At 49.6% G+C, this 19147-nt stretch overlaps 1 protein-coding gene across 1 annotated transcript in view; it reads left to right on the forward strand.

Moving 5' to 3' along the window:
- The window catches only part of Plcg2 (phospholipase C gamma 2), a 121310-nt gene that overhangs the window by 50716 nt on the left and 51447 nt on the right, over positions 1-19147 (forward strand). Inside the window, exons 3-7 of the mRNA XM_050144320.1 lie at positions 1870-2019; positions 3737-3830; positions 4782-4829; positions 12764-12848; positions 15416-15499. Of these exons, the coding sequence (XP_050000277.1) occupies positions 1870-2019; positions 3737-3830; positions 4782-4829; positions 12764-12848; positions 15416-15499 (461 nt within the window). The remainder of the gene's footprint in view (positions 1-1869; positions 2020-3736; positions 3831-4781; positions 4830-12763; positions 12849-15415; positions 15500-19147) is intronic.

A 19147-nucleotide genomic window follows, 5' to 3' on the forward strand; every position in this document is an offset into this window, starting at 1 on the left:
TAAAGGTGTTCGCCCCTAAGCCCAACACCCTGAATTCTATGCCTGGGACTTACATGGGAGAAAGAGAGAACTGGCTCTTAGATGTTGTCCGTCTGCTGTGACACACTTAAACAAACAAACAAAAAAAATAAATGTATGTTTAAGAAGAAAGATGGAGATCAATAGAGAAAGATGCCTGATGTTGATCTCTGACCTTTATGTGCACCGTGTGCACACACACGGGCACCCCCCACCATGTATACACATGATCATGTACATAGCCATGTAACACACTCACACACACACACACACAGTACTGTAGTGGTTCTGAGTTACCGTTTTCTTCTGTGCTTTCTCTATTTTGTGTTGTCATGGAGACGGTAATGAGACAATCTGTCAAAACACCGGCTGAATTTCAGCTCTGTTAATGTAATGCCAGGCTGTTAGATGTGAGCATGAAAGAGTCAGAAGGGACCCAGAGAGTGGGCACCAGCTTTGCCGCAGGATCGTCTTTAACAAGCAGAGCAGTGGGGGCGTGCCTCTCTTGCTGCCTCACTGTTTGCATTGGTGCCTGCACTTGAACCTCCTGCTGGACATCTGAGGTCTGGGGGATGCATTTTTGGATGGATGGCAATGCTGACACCCAGTTAGTGAGAAGTGAGAGTGTCAGTTTGGAGGTCAGAGGACAACTCGCAGGAGTCACTTCTCCCCTGCCATTGTGTAGGTTCTGGGATTGAGCTCGGGTCGTTAGCCTTTACCTGCTGAGCCATCTGCTGGCCCCACACTGTATTATATTTATTTATTTATTTAGTCATAAAATCATTCATTCATTTAATGACTCCTGTCCACCCTTACTTAATTGTCTTAAGGATTTAAGGATGAGTAGGTAACACACACATAGAAGTTTCTACAGTTTTGTCAAACTTACTAGGTGCCGTTAGCTATAGATATATACCCGCAACCTCAGTATTTGGGAAGCTGAGGCAGGAGGTTTGTGAACTTGAGGCCAGTCTGGGTTACATATTGAGATCCTATCTGAACTCCCCTAGTCATCCCCTTGGCGATGGTTGGGTGCTGTCTTAGTTGGGAACACACACATACAGACACATTCATTCCATCCTCAGTGAAGTCCTGTGTCCGAGTAATGTTGTCGTGCCAATACTTGACAGAAACAGAGGCTGGCAAAGTGATATCACTGCCTGAAGCCACTGCTCTGACGGGGAGGTTGTGTGACAATCTCAGCCTGGGTATCAGCTGTGTCCTGTCTTGTGAATTGGATGGCCCCAGGAATGTGGGGTCTGTCTCCCCAACCCTAGGCTCTTATCCCAGTCTTGGATCAAATCGGTTTCTGTATTGTTCTGTGCCTGAGGTGGCCTGAGGTGGCAGGGTCACTCTGTGAGATGTGCCTGCCTGCTGCAGGGTTCCTGCTGGGCATGCAACTAAAGACGTCATAGCAGTTTCTTAGCTTTGTAGATGGGCGTGTCTTAACAGCACACCCCACAGTTGATGGGGGGGTCTTCTATCTTCCTGGGGGTTCTGGGTCCCTGAGAGAGGGTGAGCAGGCAGGAGAAACCCCTCATCTACTCACGGACTTCATCTGCTGATCATCCATAGGCCTGGGAAGAGTCAGCCACGGATGTGAAGGGCTTGCGATGAAGAGCCATCACTGAGGCCTGGGAGGTGACCTCCAACCTCTGGGTGCTGGACTTGGTCAGGGCTTGAAGTCCCTTGTCATCCCAGTATCCCTAAGAGTGTGATGGATTGGGGAACTGGTTTCTAGCTTACAGTCCCCCCTTACAGTCCCCCCCATAATAAAACCAACACAGGTGTCCAGCTGATCAATTGCTGTGATCTGGGGATTCTGATGGGCTTGTGTTTGCTTCCTTTCAGTGGACATCATGGAGATAAAGGAAATCCGTCCAGGGAAGAACTCCAAGGATTTTGAGCGAGCCAAGGCCTCGGTCTCCCGCTACAAGGGAGAGTGCTGCTTCACCATCTTCTACGGCACCCAGTTCGTCCTCAGCACGCTCAGTTTGGCAAGTGGGTGCAGATTTGTCTGCTCAGCTCCCTCCCTGGGCCTCCTTTTCCTTCTGAGAGATCTCTGGGAGAGGATATTCGTATCTGTATGCCCAATATTACGTGTTCTCGACACTTCGTCTTAAGCCCTAGCCCTCCTGATTTCTAGTTGTGTCTTGGGCACAGCATTTAACCTTTCGGAGCAGCAGTTAGCTTGGCTGTGAACTGGGGGGAATGACGTGGCTTACTGCTTGGGACATTGTGAGAAGTAATGCTGTGTGTCGGCCTGGCTCAAGCTGAGGTTGAATAAGGTGGTTAGTGTGGTCACTGCAGGCTAGGCTCTGCTGGACAAAAATGTCACTTGCTTTCCTGTAGCAGCTGCTGCACAGCAAAGACTGATCTGGATGGACTGTCCTGAGACCTTGGGTGCATATGCAGGCACAGAGAACATACAAAATATGCATGTGCACATATGTACACAGCACACACAGATGCATGCACAAAGCACACACATTTATGCAGCACTTACACATGCCTGTATAGAATAGAGTATGCATGCATGCATACATACAGAACATGCATACACATAGCACACACATATGCATGTGCAAACATGTACATAGCATGCACATACATTCAGGCACACAGTACACATGTATGCATATGGCACACTTATACACACAGAACACAAAACTACACATATGCATGTGCATAAACATACTTAGCATACATATACATGCATGCGCATTGCAAGCTATGTATGCATACACATGTATATGTGCATGTATTCATGAACACAACACATACACATGTTTACAGCACATACTTGTGAACACAACAAATAGGTACACAACACATGCACATGGCACACACACAATACACACAGGCATGTACACACCACACATATACAAGCACACACACCTGATTCCACATAGCATATAAACACAAATACATGCGTGTTCATACCACAGATGCCTATGTGTAGCACACACTTTGATGCATGCACATAAACACACATGGAAATACACACACAGCACACACATGCATGCAATGCATTCACATGCATACAGCATACACATACTACACAATGCTTGTACACATGATGTAACACAAAGTGCACACAGCAATATATACACATAACACACATCTGAGAACATATAGACTCACATATGTGGAGATGAGATTTCTGGCCATCCTTGTGGTGTGTCCATCAAAAAAATGAAGAGTGAGCTGGGGTTATAGCTCAGTGGTAGAGATTCCATTCACAAGGTCCCAGATTCCAGCGTCTATGGAAACAGAAGTCACCCAGGGGTTCACACACCGTCTCAAGCATGATTAATAAAAACTCAGAGACAGATATTGGGGTTCAACCTGAAGGTCAGAAAAGCAAAACAGCCAGCCACTGGTTCTTACCTCTACCTCAGTCTGAAAATGGTGATCCTGCCTCCAGGAAACCTCTGAATGAGACTAAGCCTGAGAGCTGCCTCCTCCCGTCTTAAAATCCTCTCTAGTTCTGGAATTAAAGGCGTGCACTGTTACTGCCCGGTTTCTATGGCAAGATAATTGGGATTAAAGGTGTGTGTCATTATGGCTACTGGGATTAAAGGTGTGTGTCCTTGCTGCCTGGTCTGTAAGTCTGGCCAGTGTGGCTGTTTTACTTTTCTGATCTTCAGGCAAGCTCTATTTATTAAAATACAAATGAAATGCCACTACAATCCTTTCTCTCCCATTCTGTCTACAGCCGACTCAAAGGAGGATGCGATGAAGTGGCTCTCTGGCTTGAAGATCCTTCATCAGGAAGCGATGAGCGCATCTACTCCCACCATGATTGAGAGGTACACACCTTCCTTGTTCTCTTCCTCCTTTCTACCGGGGCCTTTGGGAATGTAGACCAAAGGGAACAAATGTGACGAACATTCAGGCTTCACGCTCATCACACCCTGTATGGCAGTACTGGTTAGTGGCTGAGGACTCTCCAATGTTCCAGATGAGAGTCTCTCTCCCCCTAGTGTTTAGCCCTGGCCTTTGGTGTGAGCAGGGTACCTCAGCCGAGTGGAAACACCCATTGCTGTATGTACTTGTGCATGTGCGTATGAATCTTTCTGTGTATGTCTGCATGCATTTAAATATCTGTTCATGTCTGTGTTTCTGTATGCCTATTATGTGAGTGTGCGTGTATGTGTGAGCATATTAGCATATGCATATGTATTTGTATATCTGTGCATGTGTTCACAGTGTATGTGTATATACATATACACACATATACATACAACGCAGAGGTACATATACATGTGTGCTCATGTATACAGGTCTGTAGGCATCTGTGTGTGGGTCTGTGCATACATGTATGTGAAGGGTAGGTCTTTCTTTTGCAAGAATTTAATGATGAATGAAGTGGACCGAAGCTGAGTCTGGAGACAGCCAGCCCACGGTGGCAAGTTCAGCATGACATGCGTGTACAGGATTCCGGGCTGGGTCACTTTCTCCTTCACTTTTCAGAGTGATACGTGTGCACAAGGTTCCGGGCTGGGTCACTTTCTCCTTTGCTTTTCTTCTCAGCTGTTTGGGAATTAGTGGCAGGGAATTGTTCTGTATGGAGACTCCGCGTGAACGGGCCCTCTGGGTTCAGAGAGGGGTCTCAAGCCATAGGGGAGGCTGGCTCCCAAACTGCCTTGTGGACGGGGTTGGGACCCTCTTCTCATTTTGGTGACTTTGTTCTTTGGAGCTCTTTGGACTTGCCATGTTTTCTGACGTTTTTCTCCTTTTGACCCCAAATCTCTTTGCAGCTGGCTGAGAAAGCAGATTTATTCAGTAGATCAAACCAGAAGAAACAGGTAAGGACGATTAACAGTTCGTCAGTTTTCTTTGAACTCTGATACTTGCTTGTTTTAGTGTCTGGGGAGCATGTTTGGTACATGTCCTGTGGTGGAAAGGGTCTCAGATTCTGGGATCCATGGTGATCAAATCGTCTGCGTGATGGAGAGCCCCAGTCCAGCTGTAGAGGTGAAGACTGGAACCCAGGAAACATCGTGTGCCTGGGAGAGACTGGTCCTAGAGCAGCAAGCTTTGTTCAGTGATGCTGGGCTAGGATGAGGGGAAAGATGTTATGACATGCCCTTCAGTGCATCTCACAGACCCAGGCAGATAGAACCGTGTCAGCACACAGGGCTCTGTGTCAGAGACTGGGTTTCATTTCTTCTCTCCCTTCCCTCTCTCTCTTCTTCTTCCTTCCGTCTCCTTCCCTCCCTTACTGTCTCCCTTTCTTCTTTCTCCCTCCCTCTCTCCCTCCCTCCTTCCCTCCTCTCCTTCCTCCCTCCTCTCCTCCATTCCTTCCTTTCTCCCTCCCTCCAGTCCTCTGTCTCTACCTTCCCCCTTCCCTCCCTTTGCCCCCTCGTTCAGTACCTGGTATTGCACCTAAGGCCTACTGTATGCCAGGCGGTCACTCTACCTCTGAGCCATGACCCCAGCCCCTCACTGATGGATTCTAGGCAGGCGCTCTATCACGAAGCAGTGTCTCTAGCAGCCTTCTTCTTCCTTTTTCTTTTGAGATAGAATCTTACTATATTGTCCAGGCTAGCCTCTAACTCCGTAGCCCTGGCTGGCTTTGAACTTTCAGTCTTCCTGCCTCAGTGCCCTGAGCAGCTGGTCTGAGAGACCTACACCTCCAGGCCTGGATTTTTTAAAAACAGATTTCAGCTTGGGTTTTTCCTTAGGTGAAGGCAGTGCCAACCTAGGAACTATTTCCCTATTGGCAGATGTATATATAGTAGCTCCTGATTTCATGTGAATTCCAGGAAAGACGTTGCTAGGAAAACCATGGGTTGAGTTAGAGCTGGGGGCCGGTGTGGTTCCATTGCTCCACTCTCTCCACTGCTCTGTCTTTGTTCTTTGTTAGCCTGAAGGATGGATAGCCACGGGATCTTTTGCGTAGATTTGCATTTCTTTCTGTGCTGGTGACTGACCATCTTTCTGTTTATTTCCTGGTTCTGATTAACGATGAAGCGATAAAAGCCAGTCAGGGGCTGGAGCAATGGCTCAACAGTAAAGATCAATCTTCGCTCTTGCAGAGGACCTGGGTTTGATTCTCAGCACAACAGGGTGCCTCATGACCGTTCATAACTGCAGTTCTAAGGGATCCAACACCCTCTTCTGACCTTCCTAGTCACCAGACACACATGTAGTACACATACATACACAGAGGCAGAACACTCACACACATACACACACATAAAATAAAATAACCGAATCCCCAAAACAAAGCAACAAAACAAAACACAACCCAAAACCACCCTTCACAGAGCTGTGGAGAACATAGTAGCCAGACAGTGTTAACTCTATAATCCTTGTCTCATTTTGTCTCACATTTGATCTTTTGTTTTAAATTTAAAAAAGCTTATTTTCATGCTGGAGTGTGGCTTAGTTGGTATAGTGCTTGCCTAGCGGGCATGCAACCCCGGCTTTCATCCCAACGTGAGTGGACGTAAAGAGTGTATAGTGCCTGTCATTCTAGCACTCAGGGGACCGAATGAAGCAGGAGGGTCAGAAGGTCACGGTCATCACCTGCATAAAGTGTGAAGCCAGCTTGGGTCACGTGAGGCCCTGCTTCAAACAAACAAGTTCTTTCTCTTTCTTTTATTTTTGGTTTCGTATTTGAGGCAGAACTAAAAGGACACCAGCTCTCCCGTTTTGTCCCTGTGTCATGAAGGTGACTTGCTCTCTTTGGGCATTGCCATCATCTCCTGTCCACTTCTCTCTCTTGTTTAGTGTATCCAGCTGGGGCATCTGTGACCTGTAACCCCGATATCCATGTGTTCTTTCTTCTGCATCTTCCTCCCATCCACCATCTCATGTCCACCTGCACCTGACTGCCCTCTGGTGGTCCCAGCGTGGAGCTAGGCGGGTGCTATGAACTATTCCATACTGAGGCCTTAGGATGCTGTCTTCTCTGAGACTGTGCTGCTCTGGACACCACTGTCTCCATGGTGATGGAGTTGTCTCCTTCTATCTCTTCTTTGGGCCTGTTCCTTGCAGAGGATGGATTCTCCAAATCCTGTCTAGAATCCCATCTTCCCATCAGCCGAAAGGGGACCTGTTTCTGGCAGTGGTCCCTGGCTGTGCCCCCCCCCCCCCCCGTTTTCTCCCCCAGCTCCATTCCAGCAGTCCCCGCTGCTTGTCAACACTGAGAATTGGAAAGCCCCACCCTCTCCAGGAGGCTCCAGATATATTTCAAAAGGAACATTTACCGAAGCGCTTCAGGAAGAGCAGAAAGGGCAGTCTGGCCGGTTTCCCTCCCTTTCCTGTCGCCTACAGTCTCTGACTAAGCCTCGTTTCCCGGCTGAAAACCCAGGAGCTGCCAAGGGCAAGAATGGATTGGCCTAGCTCGAACTCCAGATGTTTTCCTTGGCCCAAGCCCTGTCCAGCTTCTCAGTTTCTTTCAGAGCAAAAAGGTAGCAGGTGGCTTTTGGGGAGAACTTGCTCGCCAACAGCCACCATGTGAAGCAAATGCTCCCAGCCTATTCTTGAGCTAGGCCCCCATCTTACAGTGAAGACATGGAGGCCCAGAGATGTCAAGTCACTTGCCCAAGGCAGCCCAGTGTGTTGAGGATGACGGCCTGTTTGTAGCCACATCATGCATGCTTACCTTTTTTTTGGATTTTCGAGACGGGGTGCATGCTTACCTTTTAAGTGGGGTTTAAGTGCACAGTTCTATGGGGTTAATTGTGTTGTGCAACTGTTGCCACATTGCATCTCCAGCGCTGACTGTGCGTTCCATCCCATTGTCACAGTTCTCCTTAAACTCCTACTCCCCAGCCCCTCCCTCCCGGACTCCTGGGAGTCATTGCTCTGTACGATTGGGTCCCTTTCGGTGCCTCCTATAAATGCAGTTGTAATCCATTGCCCCTCGTGCTCTTGCTGATTTGAGTTCACTTGGAATAAGGTCTTCAGGGTTTATCCACACTGTGGGCAAAGCTCTTTCCTGTTGAGCTGTACCCCTATATCTGTGGCCTTCTTACTTTTTCTTTGAGACGAGGTCTCGCATGGTTGTCCAGGCAGCAAGTCTTGAACTTGTGATCCTCCTGCCTCAGTCTCTGGAGGAGCAGAATTGTCTTCTTTTTTTGAGAATTCCATACTATCCCGAAGCTTGTTCACTCTTGGGCTTCCTCTGCCGTAGTGACTGATGGTGCATACATGGGGGACACCTGCTGGGGTACCCGCTCTTCCTGCTGGAGAAGTGGGGCCTGGTTAACATTCTGAGAAACTCCTTATGATGGTGGTGTCCTCACACAGTCCCTCATACACCCTCACACACGTCTGTCTCTTCCTCATCCTTGCCAACGCTCTCTTTCCCTCCATCTTTGCCACCCCTCCCCCCCATACCACTGAATTTGCATAAGCAGAACAGACTTCCTTCTTCAGCTCTGTTGGGACTGAGGGAAGACTGTTGGGTCTGCAGGGATGCGGGAGGCGGAGCACTGCAGGTGGGAGATGGAGAGTTCAGAGCTCGCTTAGCTCCTGGATGCAAATAGGGTTCGTGTGGTTAATAGCGGGGAGACCACACCTGTGTCAGTTCCGTTGCCCTGGCCAGCGTTTTGGGTATGGGATTGTTTTTTAGAAAAAGAGATTTATTGTTTTATGTGTATGAGTGTTTTGTTTGCATGTATGCATGTGTGTGCACTGTGTGTCTATCTGGTGCCCAAGCAGTCGAGGTAGGGTCCACTGGGACTGGAGTTACAGATGGTTGTGAACTGCCATGTGGGTGCAGGGAACGGAACCCAGGTCCTCTCGAAGAGCAGCTAGTGTAACTTCTCCAGTTCCAGTGCCTCCTTTTGACACAGGGTTTCGCTAGGTAGTACAGGGCTGAGAAGTAAGTCCTCAAGGAAGGGGAATTCTCAGTCCCTTAAGGGCATGATGAACTAGCCCCCTGCCTCCTCTACAGAGTTGTGGATGTGGGGGCACAGACCCAAAGAATTTTCATTCTGACATATCCTTGGGAAGTGACTTTGGATCCCCAAACAGCCTCAGGAAGCAGACCCCTTCAGCTACACAGTGGATGCAGGAGTTGCTAAGTACGTGGGCCCTTTAGTTAGTCACAGATACAGTGGACCTCCAACACAGTGGCTGTGTGTGTGGTTGGCTGCTGGTGTGCTGACCCACACAGATATAGAACATATACATCACCCTAGCAAGTTCTGTGAGGTTAGCCAGGCTTAGTGATGCACACCTGTCATTCTCGCTCTTAGGATGCTGAGGATGTGGTGAGAGCCTGCCTCAACGCACAGACACACATAGACACAGAGACACACGCACAGACACACACACAGACACATGCACAGAGAGACACACACACAGACACAGACACACACAGGCACAAACACATACAGACACACACAGACACGCACACAGAGACACAGACACATGCACACAGACACACACAGACACAGACACACACAGGCACGCACACAGAGACACAGACACATGCACACAGACACACACACACACACACACAGACACATACACTCTCACACACACAGAGACATGCACACAGAGACACACACTGTCTCTCTCTCTCTCACACACACACACACACACACACACACACACACACACACACACACGGGGGTGGGAAGAGGGGAGACAGGAACAGACAGACAACAAGCAGTACTCCAAAGCTACAGAGAAACCCTGTCTCAATACATATATAACTGCTTGTGTGATATTTGGGGTAATTGATTATTCTTCCTCAGTTTCCCTATCTATGAAGAGCCACGATGTCATCCAGGCTGGATGTTGATTTATGGGATTCGGTGAGGTCACATGGCAAAGGGCCTGTACAGGGCGTGGCTTACAGAACACACTCCACATTAAATCTCTATTGTCATCATTATCATAAAAAGCTGTGGGCGAGAGATTGTTTAGCATCAGGGTGGCAGGCAGATTCCAGGGCCTCCACTGGGGATGGCTATTTGAGGAATGGCCTTGAAGAATCCCAGGACCCAGCTTGGCCTTCTGGTGATCTGCATGGTTGATGATGTCTGCATGGAAGGGGTGTCAGCTGTCCCTTGGGGGAAGTTTGTCTGTTATTTTTGTTTGTTCATTTTTTTAAGTTCCCAAAAAACTGGTTTCCAGTTGAGCCCTAGGATGGAATCTGAGTTATCGGTTTGTGTCCAGGAAGCAGATACTGGGGACTGAGAAGAGGCTGATGGCTGCAGGGAGTGCAGGCAACAGGCTGGCTCTCCCTCTGGAATGAGGGTCCAGAGAGTCAAGTCTCCTTTGGACCTGTCACTGGGTCCTGGGGGCCCCTGGCATGGGACGGGCCTGTGAGGAAGACGCTCTCTCCATCTGGGAGTGGCAGAGGCAGATGCAGCTAAGAGCTGCTGCCTTCCTTCCTTCTAGCTGCTGGGAAGTGCTTGGACTGGATGTGTGTTGTTGGAGGTGGGGGAGGGGAGGGAGTTCTGGAAGGGGCCTCAGTTGTCCCTAGCATGAAGAATCTGAAGGAGCCCTTTGGCCAGTGCCTCTGTTGTCTGAAGTGGTGCCTTTGGGCAGGTGTGGGGTTGGAGTGTTTGGGTTCAATGTCCCGGGTGCTCAGGCCCCCTGCACCTGCTCTGTGAGTCAGACCCTAAGCAGCTGCCTTGACTCTTGGGTCCCCTCCTTATTCTCAGCTTCCAGATGTGGGCATTTCCTTTCCTGGGCTCCTCCTGGGGACCTCTGACTTCTTCCTCTTTCACCTGCATGGTCTCAATCTTTCTCTCCTGTGTCTTGCTGTACGTCTGTCACCTGCTGCTTCCCCGTCTTCATCCTGCCCTGGCCAAAGGGTGTGTCCCTTCCCCTGCGAGACATCTTCTGTAGTCCACTGGCTTCTATGCAGTCAGCCTTCTTGGCCCACTGGGGGTGTCCAGTGGTGGGAGCCTCCGGGGGGTCTCTGCAAACAGCACGGCCAGCAGCGTCGATCCACGTGAGGCAAGAAGGAAGTCCGGTTCTGCAGGACTCAACAGTGTCCGTTCAAATGCTGAGAGTCTAACACCAGGCAGTTTATATTAGGCATATTTATGTACAGCACAATTTGGAAAAAAGATTCCTGGTGATAAATAACTCAGTCCCGTGTGTACGATACAGCTTAAGGCATGGCCACATTGGAACTTCTTTGTAAAGCACATGTGTCCCCTTCCAGAGTGATGGGTTTTATAAATTGAGGAACAATGCTTAAGATAAGGGACTGGGGAGGTGACCGAGATACACATCTGGGTCTGGGGAGCCAGGTGTGGCTTGCCGTACAGGTGGTGCAGAGGTCACTGGGTTGTTAACCACTCCCAGCCTTCTGGGCAGAAAACAGGTTATCCATCTCTTCTCTTGAAGAGTCAGCCCTGTGTGTTAACATTCCTGGATCCCCTAGTTCTTCTCTGTGTGAAGGACTTCATGCATGTGCCACTGTCAGAGCCTTGAGCGCTGTTTGTGCTGGAGGGGCGGGCAGCACCGTGCAGGCCGGGCCTGGCGGAAGCGGTGGGAAGAAGTTGGGCGGAGGCTGCAGCAGTAAGTGAAATCACACACGTGGCTCTCTTCGGAATATTAGGACAAAGGCCAAGCTGACAGTATGGGGACACAGGTGCATTGTCTGCCCACACCTGGGGCAGGGTCCTTCTTTGAGAGTGCAGCCCTCTCTAGATCTGCTGGATGCTTGGGTCTCCCGGCCAGAAGGACCCGTCTGTCACCCACATCTCTGGTGTCCAGAAGGTCACCGACTGTGGCTGTCCTGGGTGGCCTGGGTTGCAATGACTCTGGTCTGATACCTACTCAGACAGCAGGCCTCTTTGAGCTTCAGTTTCCCCTGTGGAGATGGCCCTAAGGCTGCCTCATGAGGCCTTAGAAGCTGGAGAATACTAGCTGGACCTCAGGAAGCAGAGCCCCACCCCCATGGGCCCCATCAGCATCACCTTCATTGTTCCCACTTCCTCTTTAATCCTTGCTCTCCTCTTTACTAGAAACTTCCAGAAGCTCAGGAGCAGCTCCTGGAGATTCCACTCTCAGGTGTTCTGGCTTGATGACTGTTGTAGAATTTGGTTTGGATTTAGGCTGGCACTGTCTACCCCCTATCCCCCTCCATCCTCTTGAGCCACGGCCCCCACCTACTCTGAAGCCTGGGTCCAGAACTTGGTGTTTTGTTTGTGTGTCTAGGTATAGGTGAGTAGGGTCGGGAGGAGCCATGGCTTGGGTGAGGACGACGACGAACTTCCCGGCACGTAGCAGTACTGTCTGTTTTTCCGTCTGCCCTTTTCTGGTTTACTTTACTTTGAAGCCCCATGAGCTTTGTTTCTGAGCTTCTTCGGGTGCCTGATGCTCATAGTGTGTGCACATATCGGGTCTCCTCCAGGACTTGTGTCCAGAGCTGTCTCCTACCACGTGACTCTTGTCTACCACCTTCGCCGAGAGGTAGGGACCAGCCTCACCAGACTGTCCCTTCCTTCCGGCCCCCTTGTTTGTATCTTATTTCTTTTTCTTTTTCTTTTTGGTTTTTCGAGACAGGGTTTCTCTGTAGCTTTGGAGCCTGTCCTGGAACTAGCTCTTGTAGACCAGGCTGGCCTCGAACTCACAGAGATCCACCTGCCTCTGCCTCTGTGTTGGGATTAAAGCCGTGCGCCACCACCGCCTGACATAGTATCTTATTTCTAATTAGTTTTCTCATGGAGGGGTGCCAAGGTGGGTGTCGATGGGGTTGTGCCGCCCTTCCCACCCACCCCCCGAGGCTGATGAACCCGAGGTCTTCTCTTTGCAGCATCATCCTCCGAGAGCTGAAAGCCATCTTGCCCCTGGTCAACTTCAAAGTGAGCAGCGTCAAGTTCCTCAAGGACAAGCTGGTGGTAAGTCACAAAGCTCAGCTGGGGAACTAGAACTCAGACCCTCTTAGTGCCTCATTCAGAGACCCATGCTGGTCTGGGGCTCTGTGGATTGGCACCCAACCAAGTCCAGTGCCTCTGGAGCTCATCAACCCCGGCCCAGCCAGTGGAGCCCCGTGGCTGTCGGAGGGCCCTTCTGAGGACTTGCCGAGGACGGAGCGAGCGGAGCCTAGCTTGCTGGACTGTGTGACTTGGAACATCTGTGTGTTTCTGTCCCCACTACGCTGTCTGTCACCATTCCCAGGACCTTCCCACAGCCTCTTACCTTAGTAACAGGAACACACTGGCCCATTGTAAAATGCTGTGGCAGATGCCTTCTAGCGGGTACCAGAGGTATCTGCCATCGTGTTTTGTATGTAAGCCCTAGCAGCATTCTCATTAGGCCCGACTCTTTTTTTTTTTTTTTTCCCTCTTTCTCCGACCACTCGTTCTTCCAACTGTCTGTCCTTCCTTCCCCCATCCCTGAAGTTTGCTGTGTTCTTCTGCACTGGAGCTGTGGGTGGGGCAGCCGGTGGAGTCTCTCTGCCCCTTGAATGTTGGGGTGCAGTGGGGGCAGGGCTGGATGGAGCTGGTGCTTCTTTCCCACTGCAGACAGATGCTGTCAGGGAGCGCACACTGGATCCCAGGAGCCCCCTCAGGAGGCTCACCTAGCCGTGTGTGTGTCAGCTGCCATTCATGGGATTCCCCTTACTGGACAACTGCATTCCTTTGGGTCCCAGTGAGCTCCTGGGACAGCAGGCCACGCTGATGCAAGCTATGCTGTCCTCGGAGCTGCCCTTTCACCCGGTTCTCCACTCATTGCAGCAGAAGGCAGGTCTGAGGGATAGAGAGGGAGAAGAGATAAATGTCGTCAATCCCTGTGCAATTCTCAATCTTGCTTTCTTTTAAATTATATGTATGTGTGGGTATGTACGTGAAGGCAGAGGCCTGGGGGGTCCTTTGGAGGTGCAGTTGCAGTAGTTGTGAAAACCTCTTTTTTTTTTAATATTTATTTATTTATTATGTATACAATATTCTGTCTGTGTGTATGCCCGCACGCCAGAAGAGGGCACCAGACCCCCATTACAGATGGCTGTGAGCCACCATGTGGTTGCTGGGAATTGAACTCAGGACCTTCGGAAGAGCAGGCAATGCTCTTAACCTCTGAGCCATCTCTCCAGCCCCTGTGAAAACCTCTTGATGTGGGTGCTGGGAACTGTACTTGGGTCCTTTGCGAGAACAATACGTGCCGTTAACCACTGAGCAGAAACCTCATCCATGCGGTCTTGCCTTCTCAAGCAGTTGAAGAGCCAGGCATTTTGAAGATACTGTCTTGGTTTCTGAGACATTCTGTGAGGGCGGCAATAGGGCTGCTGTTTTACAAATGAAGAAACCAAGAGTCTAAAAGAGTCCAGTGAGTTGATTAAAGCCGTAAAGCAACTGATTAAGGTTGACCTCTGAGTCTTGACTGAGCGAGTGAGGTTTTTTGAATACATTTTTCTTAGGGAGAAGATGATGGCTCAGCCAGTCAGTTCCTTGAGGACCTGAGTTCAAGTCTCAGAACTCATGTCAAAGGGGCTAGGTTTTGGGGTGGGGGGGTGATATGGCCCAGAGAATGAAAGTGCCCACCTTGTAAGCTTGGCAGCCTGAGTTCAATCCCTAGAGCCCCTGTAAAGGGGGAAGGAGAGAGCTGATTCTGCAATATTGTCTTCCAACCTCTACACACACTGTGGCATCCTGCCCGTACCATACATGTGTGTACATACAGAGTAGGCATGGTTGGCATGTTCTTGTCATTCCTATGCTGGAGGGACTGAGAAAGATGGATCTCTGAGACCGGCTGGCCAGGTGGCCTGTCATTCTTGACGTGTTTCAAGCCAGTGAAAAGTCTTGCTAAAAAAAAAAAAAAAAAAAAAAAAAAAAAAAAACANAAAAAAAAAAAAAAAAAAAGACACAAAAAGCCAAACTAAACAACCCCCCCCCGCAAAGCCACAAAAACCACCCCAAAATGGTAGATGCTGGTTGAGGAATGACAACTGAGGTTTTCCTTTAGCCTTCACACACACACACACACACACACACGCACGCACGCACACACACACACACAGATACGCACATACACGCATACACATGTCCACACACAGGCACACACATGCACTTACACTACAACACATACACACACACACACACATTTTCTGCCTTAACACGTACATGTTAGTCAGAAATGTGTACTTGATCAGTATATCTGAATTTGGCAATCTAAAGAAAGTACCCCCCCCCCCCCCCCCCCCCCGCCAAAAGGGAGTCATCCCCTGTGGCTCTTGAAAAACTGGCCAAGACTCTTCTCTCCTGGGGTTCCCTGGGACTCAAGGGTAGGCACCCTCTGTATTCATCCAGGCAGGAGACTGGGGAATCACTGGCATTTGGGGTTCAGAGGATTGTGGGTTGACTCCAGCCGTTCTGTTTGTGCGCAGAGGGTGGAGGGCGGAGGGCAGAGGTGTGATGGTGGACATCTAGCTGTATGCAATCACTTTTGCCTTTTATACTTACAGGAAATCGGTGCGCAGAAAGATGAGCTCAGTTTTGAACAGTTCCATCTCTTCTATAAAAAGCTCATGTTTGACCAGCAAAAATCGGTAAGAGGACTCTCTTCTTGTGTTTCTGAGTCGGGTGCAGAGCTGAGAAGCCCACAGGAAGGGATCCGCTTCCCACTGAGTCAAAGAAGCACAGACGAGAGTGACGGTGGATGACTTTAGGAGCCTGGCAGATAGTCTTAACCATGCAGAGCTGTGGGGACAGTATGGGGGTGGGTGGGCCTTGCTGACCTTCCTGGAGGGAATTCTGTGGCCATCAATTAGATCAGAACTTTGAAGTGCATGAAAAGAAAACAGAATAACTCACACAGCACTATCAAACCATTCTGGAAGGTAATCCAGCAAGTTATTCATAGCCATCTCTGGGTTTTATATTTTTATTACTTTAGTTATTTTTGAGACAGGATCACTTATAGTCCAGGCTGGCCTCAAACTTGCCCTGCAAAGTTGGCTTTGAATTTCCAATCCTCCCGCCTCCCGCCCATGAGTGCTGGGATTATAGAGTGAGTTGCCACGGTCAGGTTATAGAATCAGGGTGGTATCCAAGGTTTTGTACATGGTAGGCAGGCAGTCTAGCCCCAGAGCCGGCCTCCGACTTCTCCTTTTCTTACGCAGATGCATCAGGCTGTTTTAAAATTAAGATACACTTTCAAATTAAGATGGCATTTGGCAACTCAGTTTGGCTGAAGCCACCAGATTGTTTATTAGGCCTAACTAACACTGGCTAAATTCTAGGGCCCTGCTGAGTGACCTCCATGGAGGCTCCACCTAGATGAGCTTTGTGTCTTTGAGACATGAGAGCCACATTCATCTCTCCTCGTCTGGGAGGTTGTGAGTGGTGTTCTTTGGGTGAAACACAGGATTAGTAACCATCTCATACCTGTTTTGCATGTGTGTCAGTCAGTTCTCTTTCCATCTTTGTGTGGCTTCTGGGGACTGAACTCGGTCTAGAGGCTTGCATGGCTTGCTAGTTTGGCTCTTCATTGGGTTTATTTGGCTTACCCATCCCAACTGTGATGGATCACTGAGAGAAGTCAGGGTGGGAACCTTGGAGGACAGCTGCTTACTGGCTAACTACTCATGTTCAACTATCCGTACACAGCTCGGGTTCTTGTGCTCAGGGATGGCACCTTGCATGGTGGATTGGGCACTCCAACATCAACTAGAGTCTTAGTCACTGTTCTGTTGATGTGAAGAGACTCCATAGGCAAGACAATAACACTTCTTTATTTATTTTGTTTTTCGAGACAGGGTTTCTCTGTAGCTTTGGAGCCTGCTCTGGAACTAGCTCTTGTAGACCAGGCTGGTCTCAAACTCACAGAGATCCACCTGCCTCTGCCTCCTGAGTGCTGGGATTAAAAGCGCGCACCACCACCGCCTGGCTTGACAATACTTCTTTTAAAAACAAGCCTTTCATTGGGGTCTTGCTTAGAGTTTCAGACTATTAGTCCATTATAGTATGGTGGGGAGCATGGCAGCAGGAAGGAACGGGGGACTGGCAAAGCCCATGGCCAGTGACACACTTCCTCCAATGAAGCCACACCTATTCTCACAAGGCCACACCTCCTAGCCCTTACCGTCAGTTATTCAACTGGGGACCAAACATGCAAAAATATGAATCTCTAGGGGCATTTTTATTCAAACCAGCACATTCCACTCCCTGGCCACCATAGGCATGCAGCCATTTCATCATACAATGACAGTGTGTGTGTGTGTGTGTGTGTGTGTGTGTGTGTGTGTGAGCGTTGATGGTGACAGCTGCTGTCTTAGGTAATTGGCCCGGACTATGCAAAGCTCAATTCGTTCAAGCTGTGGGGCTGGAGCTGGAGAGTTTGGTGGTTATGAAGGCCCGGGGCACTTGGAGAGGAGTTCAGTTTCCAGCACCCACAGAGGGGTTGTGTGCAGCCACCTGGAACTCCAGCTCTGGGGGCTACAGTGCCCTCTTCTGGCCGCCAATGACACCTGCACGCATGCACATATACTCACACACAAACACAGATGAATAGAAAGAAAAATGAACAAATAACTAGTTGTCAGTTTTACCATAGTGCTTCTAGAAAGTTCAGAATGCTGTCTGTTGGGCATATGGAGGCAAAACCTGAGAATAAGGTCTGCCCCACAGCTGCTTCACCTGCCAGTGGGGGTGGGAGTGGGTGGGATCGAATTACACATGAGCTATATTTATTTCTTTTCTCTCTCATTGGTGCTGGGACCAAACCCAGGACCACATGTACACAACACATGCCCTTTGCCACTGTCTCCCATGTTCCCACTAGGATGTCCCATTAAGGACACTTAAGGTCCTTTTCTGTCTTAGTTACTAGGCAGTCTTGGTCTTATCCCCAGCCCAAGGTGTATTTCAATTTTAGAGCATTTCTTGTTGAAGTGACCTCACTATGCAGCCCAGGCTGTCTTAGACCTTGCTGTGTGGCTCAGGTTGGCCTCAAATGAACTCTTCTCCTATTTCAGCTTCCTCAGTGCCACTACACTCGGCCATAGCCTGAATTTTTTATTACAGTTCTATTTATTTAAAGTGTGTGTGTGTGTGTGTGTGTGTGTGCAGGCGCGCGTGCACGCGTGCGCCTGCCTGTGAGAGGAGAGAAGGGGAGAGAGAGGGAGACAGAGGGAGAGGACCGGGAGAAAGGGAGGGAGAAAGAAAGGTGTAGGGGAGGAAGGGGGAAGGAGATACTGTTTGCTCTGAGTATTACGCTCCCTCTTCTCCCTGGGATGTGCTAGGTGGAACCCTGTGGAAACATCCGTGTCGAAGACTGCCCTCTGGTGTTCAGAATACCACACTGAGCCTGATTCTGTCAGGGTTTAAGCATTTGAAAATTAACAGCCTCCATTTAAAGCCCAGAGTTTTGGCTCCTCCTCCTCTTCCAACGCCTCTTCCTCCTCCTCCCCCTCCTCTCTCTCCTCCTTTTTCATTTTTGTTTTTTCAAGCCAGGGTTTCTCTGTGTAGCCCTGGCTGTCCTGAAACTCACTCTGTAGAGCAGGCTGGCCTCAAATCAGAGATCCGCCTGCCTGTGCCTCTCAGGTGTTGGGATTAAAGGCGTGCACCACCATTACCCTGCAGATTTTTGGCTTTTTAAAACCACCCCCCCCCCATCCATATTGGGATCTGTCCATTCCTGGGTCCACAGTTCCCTGCAGCATCCCATGGAAGGAAAGGGATGGCTGTCATCTCCTCCCCAGGACAGCTGTAATCACCCCCATCGGTAGGGTGATACACCACAGTCCAGCTGCTGTATTTTGTTAACTCCGTGGTTTTAGAGTTGAATAATGCCAGCTCAACCTACATTGGCAATTTTCACAGACTTGCCGAACCATCCTGCTTCTGTACAGTCAATGCCTCCTCCAACTGCTAGCAGATCGTTCTGGCTCCTGAGCTCCGGGGATGGGGTGGGGGAGTTGGATTTCCTGGAGTTGTTATGGAGACCTATGATCCTCACATCTGTATCTAGGGAGCGGGTACCTGATCATCTGTAGCCAGATGGTTTCTAGCTTTTAGTTGCCTGTTCTTTCTTGTGTCTAACCACCTGCCTGCATTACAGCTCTTAGGGCTTAATGTTGGAAGGTTGGGCAGCAGCAGGAAGATACAGTCATGCAGCTAGGTGTTAGTAATGCGAGCAGAGCTGGCAGCTGACAGTCTCTTAGGTGGGCTACGTGATAGCACAGTGATGAGCCCGT

This window comes from Alexandromys fortis, unplaced genomic scaffold (genome assembly GCF_014885135.2).
Source record: "Alexandromys fortis isolate MF-2015 unplaced genomic scaffold, M_Fortis_MF-2015_v1.1 scaffold_1, whole genome shotgun sequence".
Lineage (NCBI taxonomy): Eukaryota > Metazoa > Chordata > Mammalia > Rodentia > Cricetidae > Alexandromys > Alexandromys fortis.